The sequence below is a fragment of the Natrix helvetica genome, assembly GCF_964273705.1.
Source record: "Natrix helvetica genome assembly, chromosome: 3".
NCBI classification, from domain to species: domain Eukaryota; kingdom Metazoa; phylum Chordata; class Lepidosauria; order Squamata; family Natricidae; genus Natrix; species Natrix helvetica.
In genome coordinates, this window is record NC_138549.1 from 50,399,630 (window position 1) to 50,420,544 (window position 20,915).

Sequence of the window (20,915 nt, forward strand, 5' to 3'; positions counted from 1 at the left end):
CCCAGACTGGCATACCACTACCAGTTGGCCGAACCAGAAGGAACCCACCTCTGGTTCAGTAACATAAAGTGTGGCTTTCAGACTCCAGAGATGTGCTCAAATTCTATACCCTGAGCAGGATACTGAGATTCAGCAACAATAAAACTTTATTGATGTCAAAGTTTGCAAAAGAAAAATCCAAATACATATTCATTCACTCATTCAAACTTATCTAGAAGCTTGTTCTTTTACACTTTGCCAAAGTGTATGTCATACATTCTGTTCATTTCACTTCAATCTTTTGTTAATTTGCCCAATGGCAATCAATGTTCTTCTCTCTGACAATTGTCCTCCTTCCTCTGATTGGTCTTCTTGGTTCCATGTTTTCCAATTTAGCATGGTTCCAGCTGAGGCTCTATTCTTCCAGGTTGTTTGTTGTTGTTGTTCATTTCCCCTGTCTATTATTTTGATTATCACTAGTGCTAGTGAAATGCAATTTGTTGTATTTCAAGGAAATTGAAGGAAAAGTTGAATGAAGTTCCTTTGACCCAACTTATAACAAGGATCATTTAAAGGCCTGAATCAGAGCAAGCTGGATAGTTAGAACTGATCTGATTGGTACTGAAAATATCCTGAATTTGCAGTATTGGTTCTCTGCAGTTTAAAAAGCGTCCCTTCATCTTTTAATTGCTTTATTGCTTCTAATTACTAAGCAAAAAAACTCATCTTGTATTTACTTTCTTAAATTACTGTTCTGTTGTGGTAAGTTATTGATTTGAAGTAAAAGAGAGAAAAGGCAAAATCACTTCTTTCTCATCTGAATGGAAATGGGAATAGTTGCCAGAGCTGAAGAACAGCCAAATACTGAATTAATTGCTGACCAACAGCAGAATTAAGAAAATAAAGGGAGGGAAAAGCTATGTGGGGATCTTTATTTCTTTAAAATCTCTTTCTTATGATTTGCAGTCTTTTAGAAAGACTGAATTTGTGCAGATAAAGAGCAGAATGAATGAAGTGAAAGTCAACTTTTTGGAAATAAAGCAAAGACATGATGATTCTTCTGATTTTAAAATGGTATAATTAAAACCTTAGTTAAGATTCATATGAAAAAAGAATCATCTGGGGGTGGGTTAGGGTGGAGGGTGGGGTAATATATATGTATAAATATACTAGAAGATGGGATTAATGAAATATTATTTTAAGAGAAATTTATATTATGATTTATATATGTTAAATTAGTTTAGAAGAAGGGATTGATGGGCTATTATTATTCTAAGAGAAATTTATATTGTGATTGTTGGGAAGAGAGGGGGTACAATATGTGTATGAGTAATCTACTTTTAGACAGGGGGAGGGGAGGGGGTAAAATAATTGGTATAATATTTGAATTTCCCTTTTTTAGGGGGGGCTGGGGGGAGGGGAGGGGGTATAGTATCTGTATGGGACTTACACTGTATGGTGGGGGGCTTAAAGGGGGAAAATATGTTTGAATAAAACTTTTTCAATAAAAAAAAAAAGAATCATCCAGCTTGAGAATTATAGTTTGAAAGTAAATAAATTCAACATGAAGTAACCAATTCATAGGGTACTTCAGGAGTATTCAAATGCTCAGGTATTTTTTGTATTCTAGAATAATTTGGATTAAATTTTGAAATGAGTAGATAAAGCATTATTAATAGATTTTATATAATTGAAACATTTTTGTACTTTATTCGCAACATTATTGGTTTTGGGGAGGCAAAAATCTGTTTATTATGCAACTTCTTTTAGTTAGATTTAGGTTAATTTGCTAGTATTTAAGAAATAATTTTGTAATACATTTTTATACCTCCTGTCTAGAAAATTCACTTCTTCGATATATGAGTAATGAGAAAATAACTCAAGAAGATTATATGTTCCAAAGGAACAGCAAAAAGGACACAGGGAAAAAAACTAAAAAGAAAGACAAGAATAACAGTCCTAGTCATTATTCTCTATTACCTAGTTTACAAATGGAATCCTTAAAGCAAGACAGTATGAGCACACCTGGACCTGAACCAACTTTGTACCATGTAAGTAAAATGATAAAATACTTCATTCTTTGTTGATACTGTTGTTGAATAACTAAAATGATTACATGTATTTGTTAACACCTTTTGTGTTCTTATCTTTTAAATATTATTTCCAACCTTCGTTTTTATTATTATTATGATTCATCACACATTCTGTCAGATATTTAGATTGGATGTGGCATTTTTATCCACCTATTAAATCCTTCCCAAGGACCTGACATTTTATTGAATGATGGTGTTAAAGGTATTGTCTCAGGATATAAACTGTTCCAAGTAAAGCTGCCTTTTGTAATTGATGATGATTTTGTCAATGCCAATGGTGTTCACCCACTGCACTGAAGGCACCTATCACTATTGATACTATTTTTATTTTATTCTTGCCACAGTGTTATTACTGTTATTCCTTCGTGTCCTGCCCCATACATCCCTGCGGCCCATTCGCTCACACAGAGAGGGTCTCCTCCGGGTGCCGTCCTCTAGAGATTGTCAGAGGGCGGTGCCCAGGAGTAGGTCCTTCTCTGTGGCGGGCCCTACCCTTTGGAACGACCTCCCCCCAGACATTAGAATAACAACCGATCTCCGCTCCTTCCGCAGTAAACTGAAGACCCACCTGTTTCGGCTAGCCGGCCTGGCATAACTCGACAACTTATCCACCCCTAGGTCATTTTTAATTGTCAATTTTAGTTTTTAAATTATTAATGTTATTGAGGTTTTAACCTTTTTCAGTATTGTAATTATTTATTTATTTTTTACCTCCTCTGTATGACACTGTGCTGACTGTTGCTTGTGTACGTCGCCCCCAGTCCCTGTGGGGAGAGGGGGCGACTAATAAGTTTAAACAAACAAACAAACAAACAAATAAATAAATAAATAAATAAATAAATAAGTGTTGACTTGTAGAAAGTACCTGCACAGGTCAATTCAGTTTTCTTGCCAAGGCTTTTTAGAAGTGAAATTGTTTTTGTCTCTTTCCTATGCCTAACAAATTGACGGGCTCAGAATCACCCAGCCAGTGTTTCACTTAAGGCAGAAGTAGAATTCACAGTCTCCTGTTTTTCAGTCTGATGCCTTAACCATTATATCAAACTTGCTGTTTGTATTATTATTAAATATTATTATTTTAATATTAAATGAAATAGGAAAGTCTGACTCTTCAGTGGTTTAATTTGTAATGCACCATCTTTACTATTTTTTGTGAAGATAGGAAGCTGGGAAGTAGTATTATATGTGTACAGGTAGTCCTCAACAGTTCTTTTAATGACCATTCAAAGTTACAATGGCACTGAAAAAAGTGACTTATAATTGTTTTTCACACTTAGACCATAGCAGCATCCCCATGGTCATGTGATCAAAATTCAGTTGCTTGGCAACTGGTTCATATTTATGATGGCTACAGTGACCTGGATTTATGTGATCACTTTTTGTGACCTTCTGACAAGCAAAGTCAATTATTCACTTAACAAGTTGCCAACAACTGTGTGAAGAAAAGTTGTAAAATGGAGCAAAACTCACTTAACAAATCTTTCATTTAATAACATAAATTTTGGACTCAATTGTGGTCATAACTCGAGGACATTTTTTAACAATTATATATATATTATGGAATTATTGGTTCCATTATAAAGCTATTGGTTTGCATGAAGAAAAATGTGAACGATTAAATAAGTGGCTCCCAGAAAACCAGGTCAAATATATTCTGTTTAAATCTGGCAATTACCATATTTTTTGGAGTATAAGACACTCTGAAGTATAAGACGCACCTAGCTTTGGGGGAGGAAAACAAGAAAAAAATATCTACCTCTGCCTCCTTGCAGCAAACAGCCAGTTTCAGCTTCAGCTCAGTCTAATTAGCACAAGCAGCTGATTGTCAGTTGAATTGTCCTCCCAACGATCAGCTGTTTCAGGATGCAGGGATTGCCATAGCCTATTGCTGCCTCCGCACACCCTATTTTTGGGCCCCATGCACCACATTTTCCATCTATTTTGATCCCCGCTGCCCGGAACAGGCGGAAAGGGAGGCGCGCAGAGGCAGCAATAAGCAATGGCAATCCCTGCAGCCTGAAACAGCTGATGGTTGGGAGACCGATCCAACCGACAATCAGCCGCTTATGCTAATCAGACTGTGCTGAAGCTAAAACTGAAACAGGCTGTTTGCTATTTGCTGCAAGGAGCAAATTGCTGGGAGGCAGAGGCCAAAGGGTGGAGCCAACGAGTGGGTGGGGATATATTCTGTGTATGAGATGCACCCATATTTTCACCCTCTTTTAGGGGAGGAGTGTGTCTTATACTCCAAAAAATATGGTAAATTCATATAAATCTTTGATTTCAGGAATTACTAACATTTTTTTAATTTTGAATGACCATTAGAAAAACGTATATATAGTTTTATAGTGCATTTATCTTCTAATAAATAACTTTTTGTTGCATTCTTTAAGACATACAGATCGTTGCTGAATATATCATACAAAGAAAGGCGATATAATGGAGTTGCATATGCATATCTACCTTTTAAGACATAGGCTTTAAATTTGAATATTGGTCAGTAGCAGTCCCTGGCTGATCTTTTTTGTATTTGGAAACTAGTCATTCTTGGGAATTAGAACTTGCAAAGCAGATGTTCAAGTAATAAATAGGACTATAGACTACACTAGGATGTTTTTTAAAAAGAAAACATATTGAAGAAAGTAATGATGAATCACTTTGGTTTTGTTGCCAAACAAACTACTTAGATATGTTTATGAAATCATAAAGAGTTGAGTTTTACAGCAAGAGTTAACTTGAAATTTTTAGAAAGTTTACAGATCTTGTGTTTATACATCTTCATATTCTTTGTATAAACTGAAAATAATCAGTTTGTATACAATAATTTTTAAAAGTGAATTATTTTTAATTAAATTGAATTTTGCTTTAGATACTAAGCTTATAAAATAGAAACTGATATATCTGTCATATAAGTGCAATTTATATAAACATTGTAAAGATATATAAATCAATTTTTATTATGGTTACAGACCAGCATTACAAGTAAAATCATTTAAAAGTATTTATTTAAAGTATTTTATTAGGTGAGGTGTTTTAAAGCGGGTCCATGAGACCTTATAGAAGACACAATATTGTAGGACATGAGCTGTAGTGTCACTCAGCCCATATGTGTTTGTTTGTTTGTGACAGCCCTCCAAAATTATACAAAAATCTAAGAGTCAACCCTGAATCCATTTTGGAGCATCTTCAGGGCTGCCACAAGCAAGGCTGGTTGGAACTGTGGGAATGGGATATAAATTAAGAGGTTCCCCACCTCTTGTGGGGCTGTTGTCCAGGGTCTTGAGTTCTGGTTGCTCACCCAATACTGGGCAGCAGGAAGACTCAGGGAAGATAGAGAGGAGGGCAGAAGAGAGGCTGACTGATGTCAGTGGAACTATGGCAACAGGCAGGGCCTGCGGAGACAGCTCTGGGAGCCTCAGTTTCCCTTCAGTGGCCAGTCAGCACCCACAGCAGCAGAGGTCAAATGCCTGACCCAAGGAGCAAGTCCCCTGGCTGTCAATGCAAGAGCTCACCAATGGAGCGATGGCTCCGGTGGCAACGTCGGGATCCAGGTGCCCCCGGAGCTTGTGAAGTGGCTGTCCACCCAATAACTCTACTGGGCTGAGAAGGACCTATCCAACCACCCAACACTCCAGGAATGCCAGATCGCCTCGTTGTGGGCAGAGCGCATCCCTAGCATCAAGTGGTCCCTGGACCTCAATGAGTCCTGGAAATGGGATGCCCAACCGGACCTTGGAGGGGCTGCCAGAGAGGTTTGGCCAACTGAGTGTCATCAGCCTGAGTCAGCATCACCAAGCCAGCCAAACCGTGATGGCCCTGGCCCAGCCAACGTTCATCTTCCCCAGCCAAGGGAACGTGATCACCCTGAGGGGAGTTTCCTCCTTGTTCCATTTGGTGCAGAGTGGATCACACCCAGGTCTCTCTCAGTGGGCCCGATCTACTGGTTTGACACCTCAAACCCTGACAGCCACCAAACCATCATTGGCCCCCATTGGCCAGGCCAGCCCGGGGCTGCAGCAGGGTATCTTCAACCTGCCAAGGCTAGTCATCCTGCCACGTCAGTCACCTCTCCGGTTGCCACCAGCAGACCAGATCTCCTGGCTGGGCATACTACCCCAGCCAGGGATGGTTCCAGTGCCAATAGGCATCAGCACTCACTCCTGCTCCACCACCACCCACACCACCAGTCGCACCATCCAATTCAGGGCTTCCTTTGATGGGAGCCCTAAGAAGCTGGTTTATTTCCTGAGGTGGCACTACCCATCACAAAGCTATTAAAGACAGAGGGAGAAAAGCCACAACCCAGTCAGCCACTAGCATGGTCCCTGGACTGTCAGCACACCTTCAAAAAGCTAAAGAGGCTGTTTGCTGAGGAGCCAGTTATCAAGCACCCTGATCCCAAGCAACCATTTGTGGTCCAGGCAGACACCAGTGACTTGGCTGTAGCGGCAGTCCTACTGAAAGTAAATGCCAAAGGGCAGCTGCAACACTTATACTTCCGTAAAGCTCACCAACAATGAGAGACAACGGACGTTGTGGGAAAAAGAAGCTTATGCAGTCCGATGGGACTTCCTCACTTGGCAACATTTCCTAGAGGGGAGCCAAGTGCTGTTTGAACTGACCACAAAAACCTAGAGACACTCAAAACTCCCCAAAAACTCTCCCCCAAGCAAATCCACTGGCGCAATACTTCAAACAATTCAACTTTGAATTAATATACATCTGGGGGGAGGGGGAGAACCTGCTTGCTGACACCATGTCCAGGAAGCCACAGTTTAATAGCTGTCACAAAAAAGTGATCCATGCCATTATCTCTCCTCCCAAACGGTGGCCCAAGCCACCACCCACAGCCAAGCCAAATGTCAAGATACCACCAGGGGAGACCAAATGACAAAAACCCTGAAAGTGGCACTTCCAGCAGATCTATGGTTCAATGACAAGAAAGACGCCCTGACTGTCAAAGATGGACTGGCATGGAAGGGGGGTAAACTGTATGTCCCCACCAGCTTAAGACTTCAAATCCTACAACACAGCCATGACTCTAAACTAACTGGACATTTTGGCTACTTGAAGACCCTGCACCTAACCAGGAGGCAGTTTTGGTGACCAAAAGATATGGAGGACTATGTAAAAAGCTGGGCCACTTGTGGTGACATGAAGAAAAAAACTGGAAAGTCCCCTGGGTTTCTCCAGCAAGCGGCAGACTCAAGTAGGCCGTGGGAGGAAATTGCTGTGGACTTTATAGTCAAGTTCCCAGAGAGTGGCAGCAACATGGTCATTTGGACCGTGATTGGCCTATTTTCAGAGCAGGCCCACTTGATTTCATGCTCAGGGTTCCCCTCAGCCAAGAAGCTAGGTAGGATGTTCATAAAGCAAATCTATATGTTACGTGGAGTGCCACGCAGGATCATTTCCAATAGAGGGATCCAATTTACGACGAAATTTTGGAGGGAGTTCCTGAGGGCCATAGGGTCCACATAGGGGCTTAGCTCGGCTTTTCATCTGAGCATGAAGGGCACGGCTGAATGAACGAATGCCATGGTGGAGCAATATTCCCTGCTAAGGCCGGTGGACTGGGCAGCCCCAAAGCCTGTTGTAGTACAGGGGGAGACCCATTATGAAGTGAAAAGGATTTTAGACTCCCGCTTACATCAGGGGCGCTTACAATACCTAGTTCACTGGAAGGGATATCCCTTATTTGAGGCTACCTGGTTCAAGTATTGGGAGATAAAGGCTGACAGACTGGTTAAACAGTTTCATGACAAATACCCTGAAAAGCCCACACAGTCACCTGTGGGGGGGGGAGAGGAGGCTGAAGTTGGTATAGATTAACTTCCCTTGATTTTCTCTCTTGCAGGAGGTCCTTTTCAACTGGGGGGTGGGGAGCCTGTCAACCCTGAAGTCATTTTGCAGCATCTTCAGGGCTGCCACAGCAAGGCTGTGGGATTGGGTGGGGGAATAGAGATAGCTGGGAACTTGTAGCCAAAATAAAATTCTTTCTCCTGGGAACCAAGGACGTTCTCACCAGGTGCTGGAGAGGCATGGACTGAAACCACCTGCAGTTGGGACTGTGACCAGGTTGGACCATGTGATGGACATGTGGACTGTGGGAAAGAACTTTGATTTTTAATTTGGGTGGGGAAAACCTTGGGACCTTCAGAGTTGGGTTTTCACCAGATGTGCTAATATGACATGTCTAATAAATTTGAACTTTGAGGAGCACCTTGGCCTCGGAGTTTTGATTGCATTGGGTCTGTTACCTGGAATCCTGACACCAGGTTTGCTTTTATGTCATGGCTTGAATGAGCAATTAAACACAAAGACTTCTGTTCTGAATGTTTTAGTATAGTGTGACCAAATCAGAATTTGTTTAAATTAGACTTGACAGAAGTGGTTGTTCCAAGTTCTTCTTTAAAATGTTTAAAAATTATTACTGTTGAAATAAAACAATGAGTAAATTTTTATACAATAATTGTCACCTTTTCAGCCACAGTTATATTGCACTTATTCAGAATGTGCACATTAAAAATTGTAGAAGTTAAATTTAATTAGTTCATAAACTTTTTATTTCCTTTTCTGTTTGCATGAAACTTGAAATGTAAACTTTACAAGTCAAAAACCAGCATAGTACAATATGAAATTTTTTTTAAAAAAAACCAAAACCAGATGAGGTTCAAGGATATATCTAGAATATAATATCTCATTAAGACCCTTTATTCTATCACCTCTAAAATATGATTGATACAGAATTTTTTCCTCCCCTGTAAAGGTTTGATAATTATATTACATGACTGTGATTAGATTGGCATATATTAACCAAACCACATGTATGTTTTTCTCCCAGACATTTCAACAATCCTCTCTTCAGCATAAGTCTAAAAAGAAAAATAAAGGTAAATATTATGTAAAATACTTCTTGTACATGTGGTGGCAAATAAAATAATATTGTAAGTTATATAAAAACATTTTAAGTTTAAAATAAGTATACAGGAAGTCATAATTTTTATTCAGGAAATCTAATTTTCAGTCTATTTCTATTAAAGAAACAGCCTTTTCACTGGTTTTCTTTTTGATCTATAGGTTTTCAGAGCACATGTGATTTAAAAGATATGTGAGCTTTACATAATTATAACAAGTCACATCCTTAAATATTCCTGCTATCAAAGAAATATGTTGTGCGTCAGACATAGCTATTTATTAGTGCGGGGATGAGGGGTTTTTTCAGAATTTAGCCTTAATAATAATGCATGGCAGAAAAAAAGATTCATGTTAGACTGGAAGCTTTATGAAGGTCAGAATATAGTTTTGCTGAATTATATTCAAATAGTCAAACTGTGGCAAAATCATAGCAAAAATGACTGAATAGCATCCCCACTCAACTATATAGCCCTTATGACTAGCACTCTTTGCTTTTATGCACACTACTTGAAGTTTCGATTTCTCCATTCCTTAGTAGTCCAGACACATCAGCATGTACCCATTAGGGTTTATATTTTGTAGATGGCATAACTTTGTATATGTGCGTGTTAATTCATTTTCCATTTTAAATGTATTTATGTAAATGTTGAAACTTTTTTTTTCAGGTCTAGCACCTAGTAAGAGTAAGCGACGGATTTCTTGTAAAGATCTAGGTCGTGGAGATTGTGAAGGCTGGCTGTGGAAAAAGAAAGATGCTAAAAGTTACTTTTCACAAAAATGGAAAAAATACTGGTTTGTTCTAAAGGAAACCTCCCTGTACTGGTATATCAATGAAGAGGTAAGAAATAGACATACCTATTTCTCTTTTACCAAAACTAACAAATATATAAAGATCAAAGATACAACGTATACTTATCTAGAATTTTCTTTACTTTAATTATTTTTACAACTAAGAAGTACTCCAAAAATCATCACCTATTTCTTCAGCAGTAAAAAAAAACTCTTATAGCATAAAAAAGTAAATGGAGCACAGAATGTGTACAGTTCCTCCCATGCATATATTAAAAATAATATTTAATCAAAATGAATTAAAGCAAACGAAACCTTTGTCTTTGCTTTAAAGAAAAACAGTATACATGTATCTTAGGAGGGAACTGGAAAAATACTGTAGTCATTATTTGAAAGACATGGATTTTCAAGATTCTCTCACTGTTCTGTACACATACTGGTACATCCCACTGCATACAAGGCAACATGAATCCTATGCATTGTAACAAACTTTTGTACCAGAACAAATCTGGGATTTTTAGAGCAGGTTAGAGGTGGTCTCATAAAATGACTGCCAGTGGATGGGCTTGCATAAACTGGTTACCAGAGTAGTAAAGCCAATTTCACAACATTGAATGAGATTGTTCTGTAAGTAAAAGTTCCCTGCTTCTACTAGTCATATGTAGAATTCACTGTTCTACATAATAATCTCAATTTGGGGACAAATGTGATTTTTGGTATAAGTATTTTTTTCAAATAACTTAACTGTTCTTTTAGTTCCACTTCTTGGAAAACTTAATATTGTTGGATTGATTATAATTAAGCATAGAAGACTGTGACTGGGGAAGAACAATGAAGTAAAATTAGAGTCTATAATATATACTTGAGTTTAACATGGAAAAGAAAAAGGGAGAAAAGATATGAAGGCAAAAATAAACGATTGATCAAAGGAGAGTAATTAAAGAGAAAATTGACAATTACCTATAAAGTGTGATAGCTCAATATGTTGTAAATATATAGTTAAGGAAAAAGATATTCAGAATAAACATTCACATAACTTCTTACAGTTCAGACAGCTATTCTATCTTGTCAAAAATAATAACCAGGCAAGAACATAGAAATATAGAATTACTAGATCTAGAAACTGGATCTCAGAAAGAAAAGTCTGATTGTAGTTCTAAATTTCTAAAGAAATTTAATTCTAAGTAGAAGCGATAGCAGAAATAGATGTGAAATTCAAATTTTATATGGGTATTCTGGATTTTACATCATATGTTCCATACATCCATCCATTTAATAAGCCATGCATAATTAAGATGTTGTGCAAGTGCAGGCAGTGTGATTAAACCATCATGGATTAATTTGTTTCCTGAACTCAGTATTGATTTGGAATAACTAGGTAATATTTTGACTGTAGACTTTTAATATCTTTAAGTCTAGATCTGTAATATACTGCAATATTCTACCCACAGAATTCTTATGTTAGTAAAATTTAAGTAACATCTTTTGCATAAAAATTAATTTAATCAAGATTTTTGGTAAGCCATTATGACTTATTTCATATATTATGCCATCATTAATCATTCCATCATCTGAATTCTCTCACAACACTAAGCCAAAACATTATTTTATTATGTTATTTCATATTTTTTACTCTTATCTGTAACACAAGTTATACTTTTTTTGTTAATGAACTTTAACTGACACTATGATCTAATTTTTAGCAAGATTTTTAAAGTATTTTAGCTGAAGTGATTATTAAATTAAATTTTCTCCTCTTGGGGCCAAACAGGTTATAAGTACTTGCATTTGTTTGTTTATTATTTGCCGGCTTTTGTTTTTTTTTTATGTATTCATTTTCACAGGATGAAAAAGCAGAAGGATTCATCAGTCTACCAGAATTTAAAATTGATAGAGCTAATGAATGTCGCAAGAAGTAGTAAGTATTGTAAATTAACAGAAACAGTAGTCAAAAATGATATCTTTCTCTATTTTAACCTTTATTTATTTGAATTCCTTTATTATTATGGTTGGCTTACAACAAGTTGATGCTTATCTGGATTTTGCATGTTTATCCACTTATTGGGTTTTTATTATTATTAAATGTGTATTATATAATACTAGATAAACCTATAAAGGTTTATCATTGCTACTTCTTACAGTCCATTTAGAAGGTGAAAATAAATAGTATAACTAAAAGCGTAATATGGATCTCTAGCTAACCTTTATATTACCAAGATATTTTACAAATGATTTATTTATATTAACGGACACTTATTTCTTTTGTAATACCTTAGAACTAGGTTTGATGATTTTAACTGAGGACTAACTTTTCAAATATTTTCAGGCTATGAAACCTGCTAAAAAATAATCCTGAGTACCTTTGATCGAGAGGCAAACCTCAAATGTTAGAAAACATTTGAGTGAAACCCCCCCTTCCCTTAATCTGTCATGGAACCCTCTCAAATTCTCATAAAAGCCTAATTTCCATGAGATGCAGTTTGAAAAATCCTTATGTAAATTTGAAGATATTGTTGTACTTTATTGAAAGAAAACAGATCTATGGAATTTGCCATTACTGTGAATGATTTTATATTTAATAGATTGTCAAAAACGTTGTACTCCTTCAAGTTGAAGCCCAAGAGAAACTGGTTAAAAGAGGAAGAAAGGGAAAAAGAGTTATATTAGTAGACTAAAGAGAATACTAGTAAGATTGTTATTGTTATGCAACTAATTAAGAAATAAAGAAATGATAGTATATTGTTAATGGTAGAAAAAATTTGAAAGATATGCTCTCTATGCTTAAATTGAATTAGAGGATGTATGCTGTTTATAACAAAATATACCAATGGAGAAAATAAGAATTGGAAATTTGGTGTAACTTTGAAGAGGCAATTGAAGATATTGTTTATGTATTAAGAAAAAATAACTATAAAAATGGAAAAGAATAATTTGGCTGAAAGTGAAAACAAAACTATGATGTAAATGGACTAGGTAATGAAAGGATGTAAAAGAAAAGACCCAGACAACTCTTTGTTCCTATAATATGTATAATTTGTATTAAAAAAATAAAAAAACCTTGAATGGAAAAAAAAGAAGTTAAAGCTCCAATGACATATATAGAGATGCATCTGTAGAATTACAACATCAGGCCTATTGAATTCACTGTGTTCTTAAGTAGACTCATATCATTATATTTTAAGAGTATTATGTGTTTACACATGTATATTTCAGTTAAAAGCAGAAATAGACATAAAAATATTATTGATGTCAATTTATAAAAGCAGTTTTTTCTTACAAAAAAGAACATGAACATGAAATGCAGAAAGAATGCAGAAAATGCAGAAAATACAAAATACAAAATGTATTTAGTATTTTGTTATGATTTTTTCATATTTTTTGTGTAGTGCATTCAAGGCCTGTCATCCAAAAATCAAAAGCTTTTACTTTGCTGCTGAACATCAAGATGACTTGAACAGGTAATTCATTCTAAAAGATTAACATGATATTTTTATTTTATAAATTTTATTTTATATTTTGTGTTGCATATAATTCAAGAAAATACACCAGCTATGAAAATATAGGAAAATATGTAAGATAATTATATTTCATTCAAAAAATGCTATTTGTGTGTGTCTGCTTTTATTTATATACATGTACACAGTGTAATATGTATAACAGACACATATATACAGGTCTGCTAAAGATAACTTTTGAGTATTAAACTTTCTAGAAGGACAAAAATCTTCTGGATTTAATGGGTGATTTTGGGTACAACAATCCTGATATATTCACAAGTAGCAAAATTCAGTAGGCATCCATAGCTAGCTCTGATGATAGAAAATAGTGTATAGTGATGTCACAATTTAAACTCCCATATTATCTCATTGCCTCCCAACATGATACATATACAGGTAGTCCTGGACCTACGACCACAATTGAGTCCAAAGGTTTTGTTGTTAAGAGAGACATTTGTTAACTGAGTGTTGGCCCATTTTACAATCTTTCTTGCCACAATTGTTAAGTGAATCACTGCAGTTGATAAGTTAGTAACTCGCTTATTAAGTGAATCTGGCTTCCCCATTGATTTTGCTTGTCAAAAAGTTCCAATGACTTTCGAGGACAGCAACGTTCATAAGTATTAACCAGTTGCCTAGCATCTGAATTTTAATCACATGATCATTTAATCACATACAAATTTCGTAAATGAGAAAATTGGTCATAAGTCACTTTTTTCAGTGCTGTTGTAACTTTGAACAGTCATTAAATGAACTGTTGTAAGTCAAGGACTACCTGTATAGTTTTCCAGATGGAGGAAATCCAAAAGGGCTGAGTTCAGAGATTTTATAGACTGATTTCTAATGTATTTGTAGGTAACATAATGTTAGTTTAAAAAAAACCTTTTAAATTAATGCTTATTGTTATCCACACTTCATCTTTAAGTATACTTATGGTTTATATCAATTATGAATATTTTTCAAATGTGACCTCTTAATGCTAAAATTGAATATTCCCTAATGTGATGTAATTAGGGTAATGCTGGTAACAGTGCTAATATAGGATTTTGTTTTGCAAAGAACCATTATTTATTATTTCAAAAAAGTCTAATTAGACAGACCAACATATTTGGCACACACGCTGTAGTTCTGAAACCAGATTCTGCAGCCTAAACAGTAACTACTCTGTTTTCTTCTGAACTGATGATGTTGTATTTCATGTAGTTCACTCCATGACATTAAATCAAGAACATGCGCATAACCAAATTCTACTATGTACTGCTAAAACATGTAGCATAGTTCAATATGTTCCAATATATTCAGATCGTTTTGTCTTCCAACAGATGTATTCTCCCTGTTTTAGCCAGATTATGTCTTTCAAAATGAAGACATTTGTGAAATGAAATTAGCTTTTATAATGAAATGTGTATTTTACTCTTATAGTTAATGTTAAGTGCTGGAGTCCCTGCCATTGACTTGCATTGCTGGTTCCTGATTGGCTAAGAGGCGAGCAGCCTGCTGGCGGGAGAATCTAGCTACTTGATTGGCTAAGCGTCTGACAGCTCTTGTATAACAGAGCTGTCAACTGTCATTTGTTTGCTGTTTGCCGGTTCGAGGTTTGCCTTATGTTTGAGCTGTTTGTCTCTGTTAATAAAGGTCGTGTTAGCTTCAACCTGTCTTGCCTCAGTTTCCTGTCTGCCTCGTTCTCCCTATAGAACACTGGCGACGAAGGATGGGATCAGGTCTGAGGTAAAGGACAAAGGCTAAGTCACTGTTAGAGCTGTCTCAAGTCACAGGCGACGAGACGTTGCTCCAAGACTGCTTCCTTACGTTCCGTCCTTCTCAGGATGGCTACCCAACTGGCATTCACGGCATTCAGCCCGGCCATGGAAACATGGGACGCTTACCTCGAGCGGTTTGAGTGCTTCCTGGAGGCGAACGACTTCACCGGTTTGTCTAGTGGAAGTAAAAGAGGCTATTTCCTCAGCGCCTGCGGCCATGAATCGGCACAGCCAGAGCCTTAACAGCCCCTCAGTCCGTTCACTCAATGCCTTGGGAGACGCTTTTGGAGACGTTAACAAAAACCACTATTCTCCAACTCCCTCACGCATAGCCAGAGAACTCAGAGAGAAGGGGAATCCGAATCTACTTGACTGTCCAGATTGAGGGAGAGCCCTGTAAAATGGAAGTGGACACTGGCTCTTCCAAATCCCTCATCTCTTGGGCCACTATCAAGCGGATAGTGCCCAGCCTTACTAAGGCTACCCTTAAGCAGTGCCCGATTCGCCTCAGAGACTATCAAGGGCAACAGATTCCTATTGTGGGTTGTGGCACATTCCAGGTCGCCAGCCACAAGTTCCAGGGGCCTCTTCCCCTCATCATCATCAACAGCCAGCTGCCCAGCCTACTAGGGCTGGACTGGTTCTCCGCGTTGGGGCTCAACATTTCCAGAATCTACTCCATGGTCCCAGACTGTTTCGCCATGCTGACCAGTGAGTTCGCAGATGTTTTTGACGACCGGCTCGGTAAATATATGGGGACACCCATTTCGTTTAATTTGGACCCCCAGGTGGCACCAATATGCCTTAAGCCTAGGAGAGTGCCTTTTGCGCTAAGGCCCAAAGTAGACCTTGAATTGGACAAGTTAATCACACAAGGGGTACTAGAGGCAATGAACCACTCTCCTTGGGAGACTCCCATAGTGATACCCATCAAACAGGATGGGAGCATTAGAATCTGTGGAGATTTTAAATGCACCATCAATAAAGGATTGCAAGCCAACCCTTACCCTGTACCCGTGGTGCAGCACCTGCTCCACTCCCTGGGGCGGGGAAATGTCTTTGCCAAGTTGGACTTGGCACAAGCCTACTAGCAGCTCCCGGTGGACGAGGCCACCGCCATGGCCCAGACGATCGTGACCCACGGGGGGCTTTTAAATGCAAGAGGTTGCAGTTTGGGGTTAGCGTAGCCCCAGGCATCTTTCAGAGCCTAATGGAGCGACTGCTCCAGGGGCTGCCAGGGGTAGTACCCTATTTCGATGATGTGCTTGTATGCGCCAGGGATCAAGCCGAACTCATCGACAAGTTAAGGGCAGTCCTGAACCGTTTTCACCAGGCTGGGCTGAAACTTAAGCGAAGGAAATGCAGGATAAGTGTCCCCAGTGTGGAATTTTTAGGGTAACTCGTGGACGCCAAAGGCATCCACCCTACCCTGTCCAAGATCAAGGCCATCAAAAAAAAACCATGCCCTCGTCTAAGGTGGAACTTCAGGCCTTTCTCAGGCTACTCAATTTTTATGCCATATTTTTGCCCCATAAGGCTTCTTTGGCAGAGCCTCTGCACAGACTCCTGGATTCTAAGATGCCCTGGCATTAGGGTCCCAAGGAAGCCCATGCTTTCTGGGTGGTTAAGGACATTCTTACATCCCAGTCACTGCTGGTCCAATACAGTGACTGCCTCCCTTTGGTTTTGGCATGCGATGCATCGCCCTATGGTATTGGGGCTGTTCTGAGCCACGTCCTTCCTAATGGCTCAGAAGCCCCAATTGCCTATTATTCCCATACTCTCTCAGCTGCAGAGAGAAACTGCAGTCAGCTAGACAAAGAGGCCCTAGGTGCTGTAGCAGGGGTCAAGTGTTTTCACGACTACGTCTATGGTCGTTTCTTCCAATTGGTCACTGACCACAAGCCCCTCTTGGGTCTCTTGGCAGGGGACCACAAGACCCTGCAGATTTTGTCACCTAGAATGTCCAGATGGACAGTTTTCCTGGCAGCATACAATTATCAACTTCTTTATAGGCCAGGAAAGAATTTGGGGCATGTGGATGCCCTCAGTCGCTGCCCCCTGCCAGCACCTGTTGTGGACCCTGACCCTGCTGCATCAGTCCTTCTGGTTGAGGAATTAGCCATGCCAATATCCGCCCGGGATATTGCCAGGCTATCTGCATCAGACCCTGTCCTCTCCAAGGTGCTGGACTGGGTATGCAGGGGGTGGCCGCAAGGGCCAGTAGGTCAGGAGCTCCAGCCCTTTTACGTATGGCAGCATGAGCTTTCCGTTCTCAATGGATGCCTGCTGTGGGGAAACCAGGTAGTACCTTCCCCCAAGCTGAGGGCACCAATTTTGAGTTGCTTGCACACTGCTCACCCAGGTATTGTGCGCATGAAGGCGCTGGGCAGGAGCTATGTGTGGTGGCCCAAAATTGACCAGGAGATAGAGCACTGGGTGGCCACCTGTCAACTGTGCCAGCAGTCAAGGCCGACTCCCCTGTCAGTGCCCGTCAGGGAGTGGGACATGCCCTGGGCTCCCTGGGCATGAGTCCATTTGGACTTCGCAGGCCCATTTCTAGGGCAGAACTTTTTAATTATTGTAGATGTCTACTCGAAGTGGGTGGAGCTGGCATGAGTGCCATCCACCACTTCGGAGGCCGTCATCAAGGTGTTGGGAAGGCTCTTTGCAACACATGGGCTGCCTGATGTGGTGTGACGGACAACGGACCCCAGTTCACGTCGGCACCCTTCCAAATGTTTCTAGGCCAGCATGGCATAAGACATGCACCCACGGCTCTGTTTCACCCAGCCGGCAATGGCCTGGCAAAGCGAACCGTCCGGTCAGCTAAGGAGGCATTGGGCCGCCTGGGGCCAGGAAATTGGCACGACAAATTGTTCCAATACCTCCTGGTGCAACATAAAACACCATGCCCGGTTACCAACCAAAGCTCAGCAGAACAGCTTATGGGGCGCCGGCTCTGGACAACCCTTGGCCAGCTGCACCCCAGCTATACAGCAAAGAAAAGCCCCAATACAAGCAACACAACTCGAGCCTTTAGCTTGGGAGACCTGGTCTACAGCCAAAACTATGGGGCTAAACCAAGGTGGCTCCCTGGACAAATAGTATAGCTAATTGGACCCTGCTCTTACAGGGTCCAGCTCGACGATGGGCGAGAGTGGCGCTGGCATATAAATCAGTTTCGTCAAAGACCAACCGAGGCTACAGATCACCAACCAGGGCAGGCCCAATCCTACCCTGGTGAACTAACGCTGCCAGAAGCCGCTCCCGCAACTTGCCCCGACACATTCGCATCACCTGCCCTACCTGGTAGTCCAGGTGGTCCAGCGGAGGTCACTCTTCCCGCCGTCTTGGCCACTCAGTCTCCAGCAGTTCCGCAGGCCCAGCCAGCAGAGACTCCTCCTCTGACCACCGCCCCTGAACTGAGACGATCAGGGCAGAGCCGACGCCGACCGGCGTACTTGGCGGACTACGCATGTGCCAACTGGGAGGAAAGGGGTGTTAAGTACTGAAGTCCCTGCCATTGACTTGCATTGCTTTGTCCTGATTGGCTAAGACGCGAGCAGCCTGCTGGCGGGAGAATCTAGCTACCTGATTGGCTAAGCATCTTACAGCTCTTGTATAAAAGAGCTGTCAGCTGTCATTTGCTTGCTGTTTGCCAGTTCGAGGTTTGCCTTACGTTTGAGCTGTTTGTCTCTGTTAATAAAGGTTGTGTTAGCTTCAACCTGTCTTGCCTCAGTTTCCTGTCTGCCTCGTTCTCCCTATAGAACAGTTAAAATATTATTATAAATTACTGTTACTAATAACAGTCCTTAGTGGTTCTCTGTGCCACTAATTTATTATGAAACAATAATAAATATTATGTATATCATATCATGTTAGAAATCTCAGATTATGGAAAAGAGGGTTACGCTGCCTTTTCAAGTATTGTTTAAATATCTTTCTACTCTTCTTAAAATGTAATCGCTGGCAAAACTCCTATCAAGATTACAGGATGGATGGATGGATGGATGGATGGAAAAATAAATGCACAGTGTACACTTCAGTATGGATATGAAGCCTACCATATTTAAAGAAATAGGTTCATAAGACTGAGAGCTAAAATTCAGTTTGTCTTTTTTTGTTTAGTTTACTTTGTTCCATTTTGTTTTGCCTATGAATAGACCTTTGGAAATATATAACTATTTTAGCTCTTCAAGATGGATTAAATCAGACTCCACAAGTTTCACTGGAATTCTACTTTACTGCTGGAGGTTATAGTAACAGAAACTTGAGAGCCTGACTGCCTGTTTCCCCCACTCTCTCGCTTTAGTTTACTGAGTTTCTTTCTCACATTTTCTCTTTTTCTGGGCTTAAAAAATGTCTATTTTTGTAACTTGTTACCACATGTTTTTTCCAAGGCATCTTTGAGGTTATCTACAATACCTCTTACACAGTGGCTTTCATGTGATGCTTCACAAAGGACTGGAAGCTATATTTGTCATAAAACATTTACAAGGAAGCACACTGATCCATTCACTTTTCACAATTTGTTTTAGCCCCCTCCCCCTGCTTCTTTATTATCTTAGCTTATTTTCTATTTTTTTCTGAACAGTTGAGCAAATTCTTTGGACTGATATCCTGATATAACCTGGAAAAGATTATGATGGAGTCTGTATTTTTTGCTTTGCAGCATACAAGCTTGCTATTCTATTTTTGTAGTTTGTTTAAAATAGTGTTTAAAACTAACCATGGTATAAAAACTACCGTATTTTTCAGAGTATAAGATGCACCGGAGTATAAGACGCACCAAGGTTTTGAATAGGCAATTTTTTAAAAAAAAAGTTTTTGCACTCTGCAAATCTCCCCAAAACAGCTCGTTTTTCACGAAAATGGGCCCATTTTTTTTTTCAACAAAAGGGCATGAATAGCCCTTAGGAGGCTTGTAGAGTGTTCCGGAGGGGAGCAAAAATGAGCAAAAAATGCCCTGTTTTTTGTGAAAACAGGCCCATTTTTTGTCAAAAAAAGAGCATTAGGAAACTTCTGGGGGCTTGGGGGCCCATATTTTGCTCATTTCTGCCCTCCCCAGCCCCCAGGAGCTTTCTGAAAGCCTCCTACAAGCTATGCATGGCAATTTTGGTGAAGGGGCGGGATTTCAGGAGGCAAAAAATGCTGCATTCAGTGTATAAGATGCACCCAGATTTTCAGCCTCTTTTTTGAGGGAAAAAGGTGTGTCTTATACTCTGAAAAATACGGTAATAGATGTCAACAGATGTCTATAGATACATTGTTGCATACTTAGGCAGGGCAAAAATTCTCAAAATTTTGTTGCATTATCATTTTTTTTACCTATAGAAGTCATTAAGTCTTACAACCAATTTCGTTGTATTTAAGTATAATGACAATAAAGATTATACTTATACTGTAGGTTTCCATTTATGATTATAAGTATTCAGCTTAACCAATAAGGTCCACTTTCTTCTTTCACGGCAAAATGGAGTAAGACTTACCTATCAAGACCCACCTATTCCAAGTAGCTGGCCTGGCTCAACTTTGATCTAACTATATCGCTCCTGATGGGTTTTTATTTGGGTATTTTAATTGCATTCAATTACTTAGGAGTTTCTAAACATTGTATTTTATTGTTTTTATTCATTAGCCGACCTCCTCCTTGTACATGTCTTGGTATATGTTTTTGTAATATGTATGTCTTGTCTATATATTTATTTCATATGTTTTATTGTACGCCGCCCCGAGTCCTTCGGGAGAGGGTGCGGCTAAGAAATAAATATTTATTATTATTATTATTATTATTATTTTTATTAAAAGAGTTTTGTACAAACAAATTTTCCCCCTTTTCACCCCCCCCCTCCACACAATATAAATCTCATACAAAT

At 39.3% G+C, this 20,915-nt stretch overlaps 1 protein-coding gene across 6 annotated transcripts in view; it reads left to right on the top strand.

The window, feature by feature from the left end:
• Positions 1–20,915, top strand: part of CNKSR2 (connector enhancer of kinase suppressor of Ras 2) — a 318,427-nt gene that overhangs the window by 232,764 nt on the left and 64,748 nt on the right. For all 6 annotated transcript variants that reach the window (XM_081947981.1, XM_081947982.1, XM_081947978.1 and 3 more), the window contains 5 exons: positions 1,819–2,030; positions 8,917–8,965; positions 9,656–9,828; positions 11,624–11,697; positions 13,166–13,237. In XM_081947981.1, the coding sequence (XP_081804107.1) occupies positions 1,819–2,030; positions 8,917–8,965; positions 9,656–9,828; positions 11,624–11,697; positions 13,166–13,237 (580 nt within the window). The remainder of the gene's footprint in view (positions 1–1,818; positions 2,031–8,916; positions 8,966–9,655; positions 9,829–11,623; positions 11,698–13,165; positions 13,238–20,915) is intronic.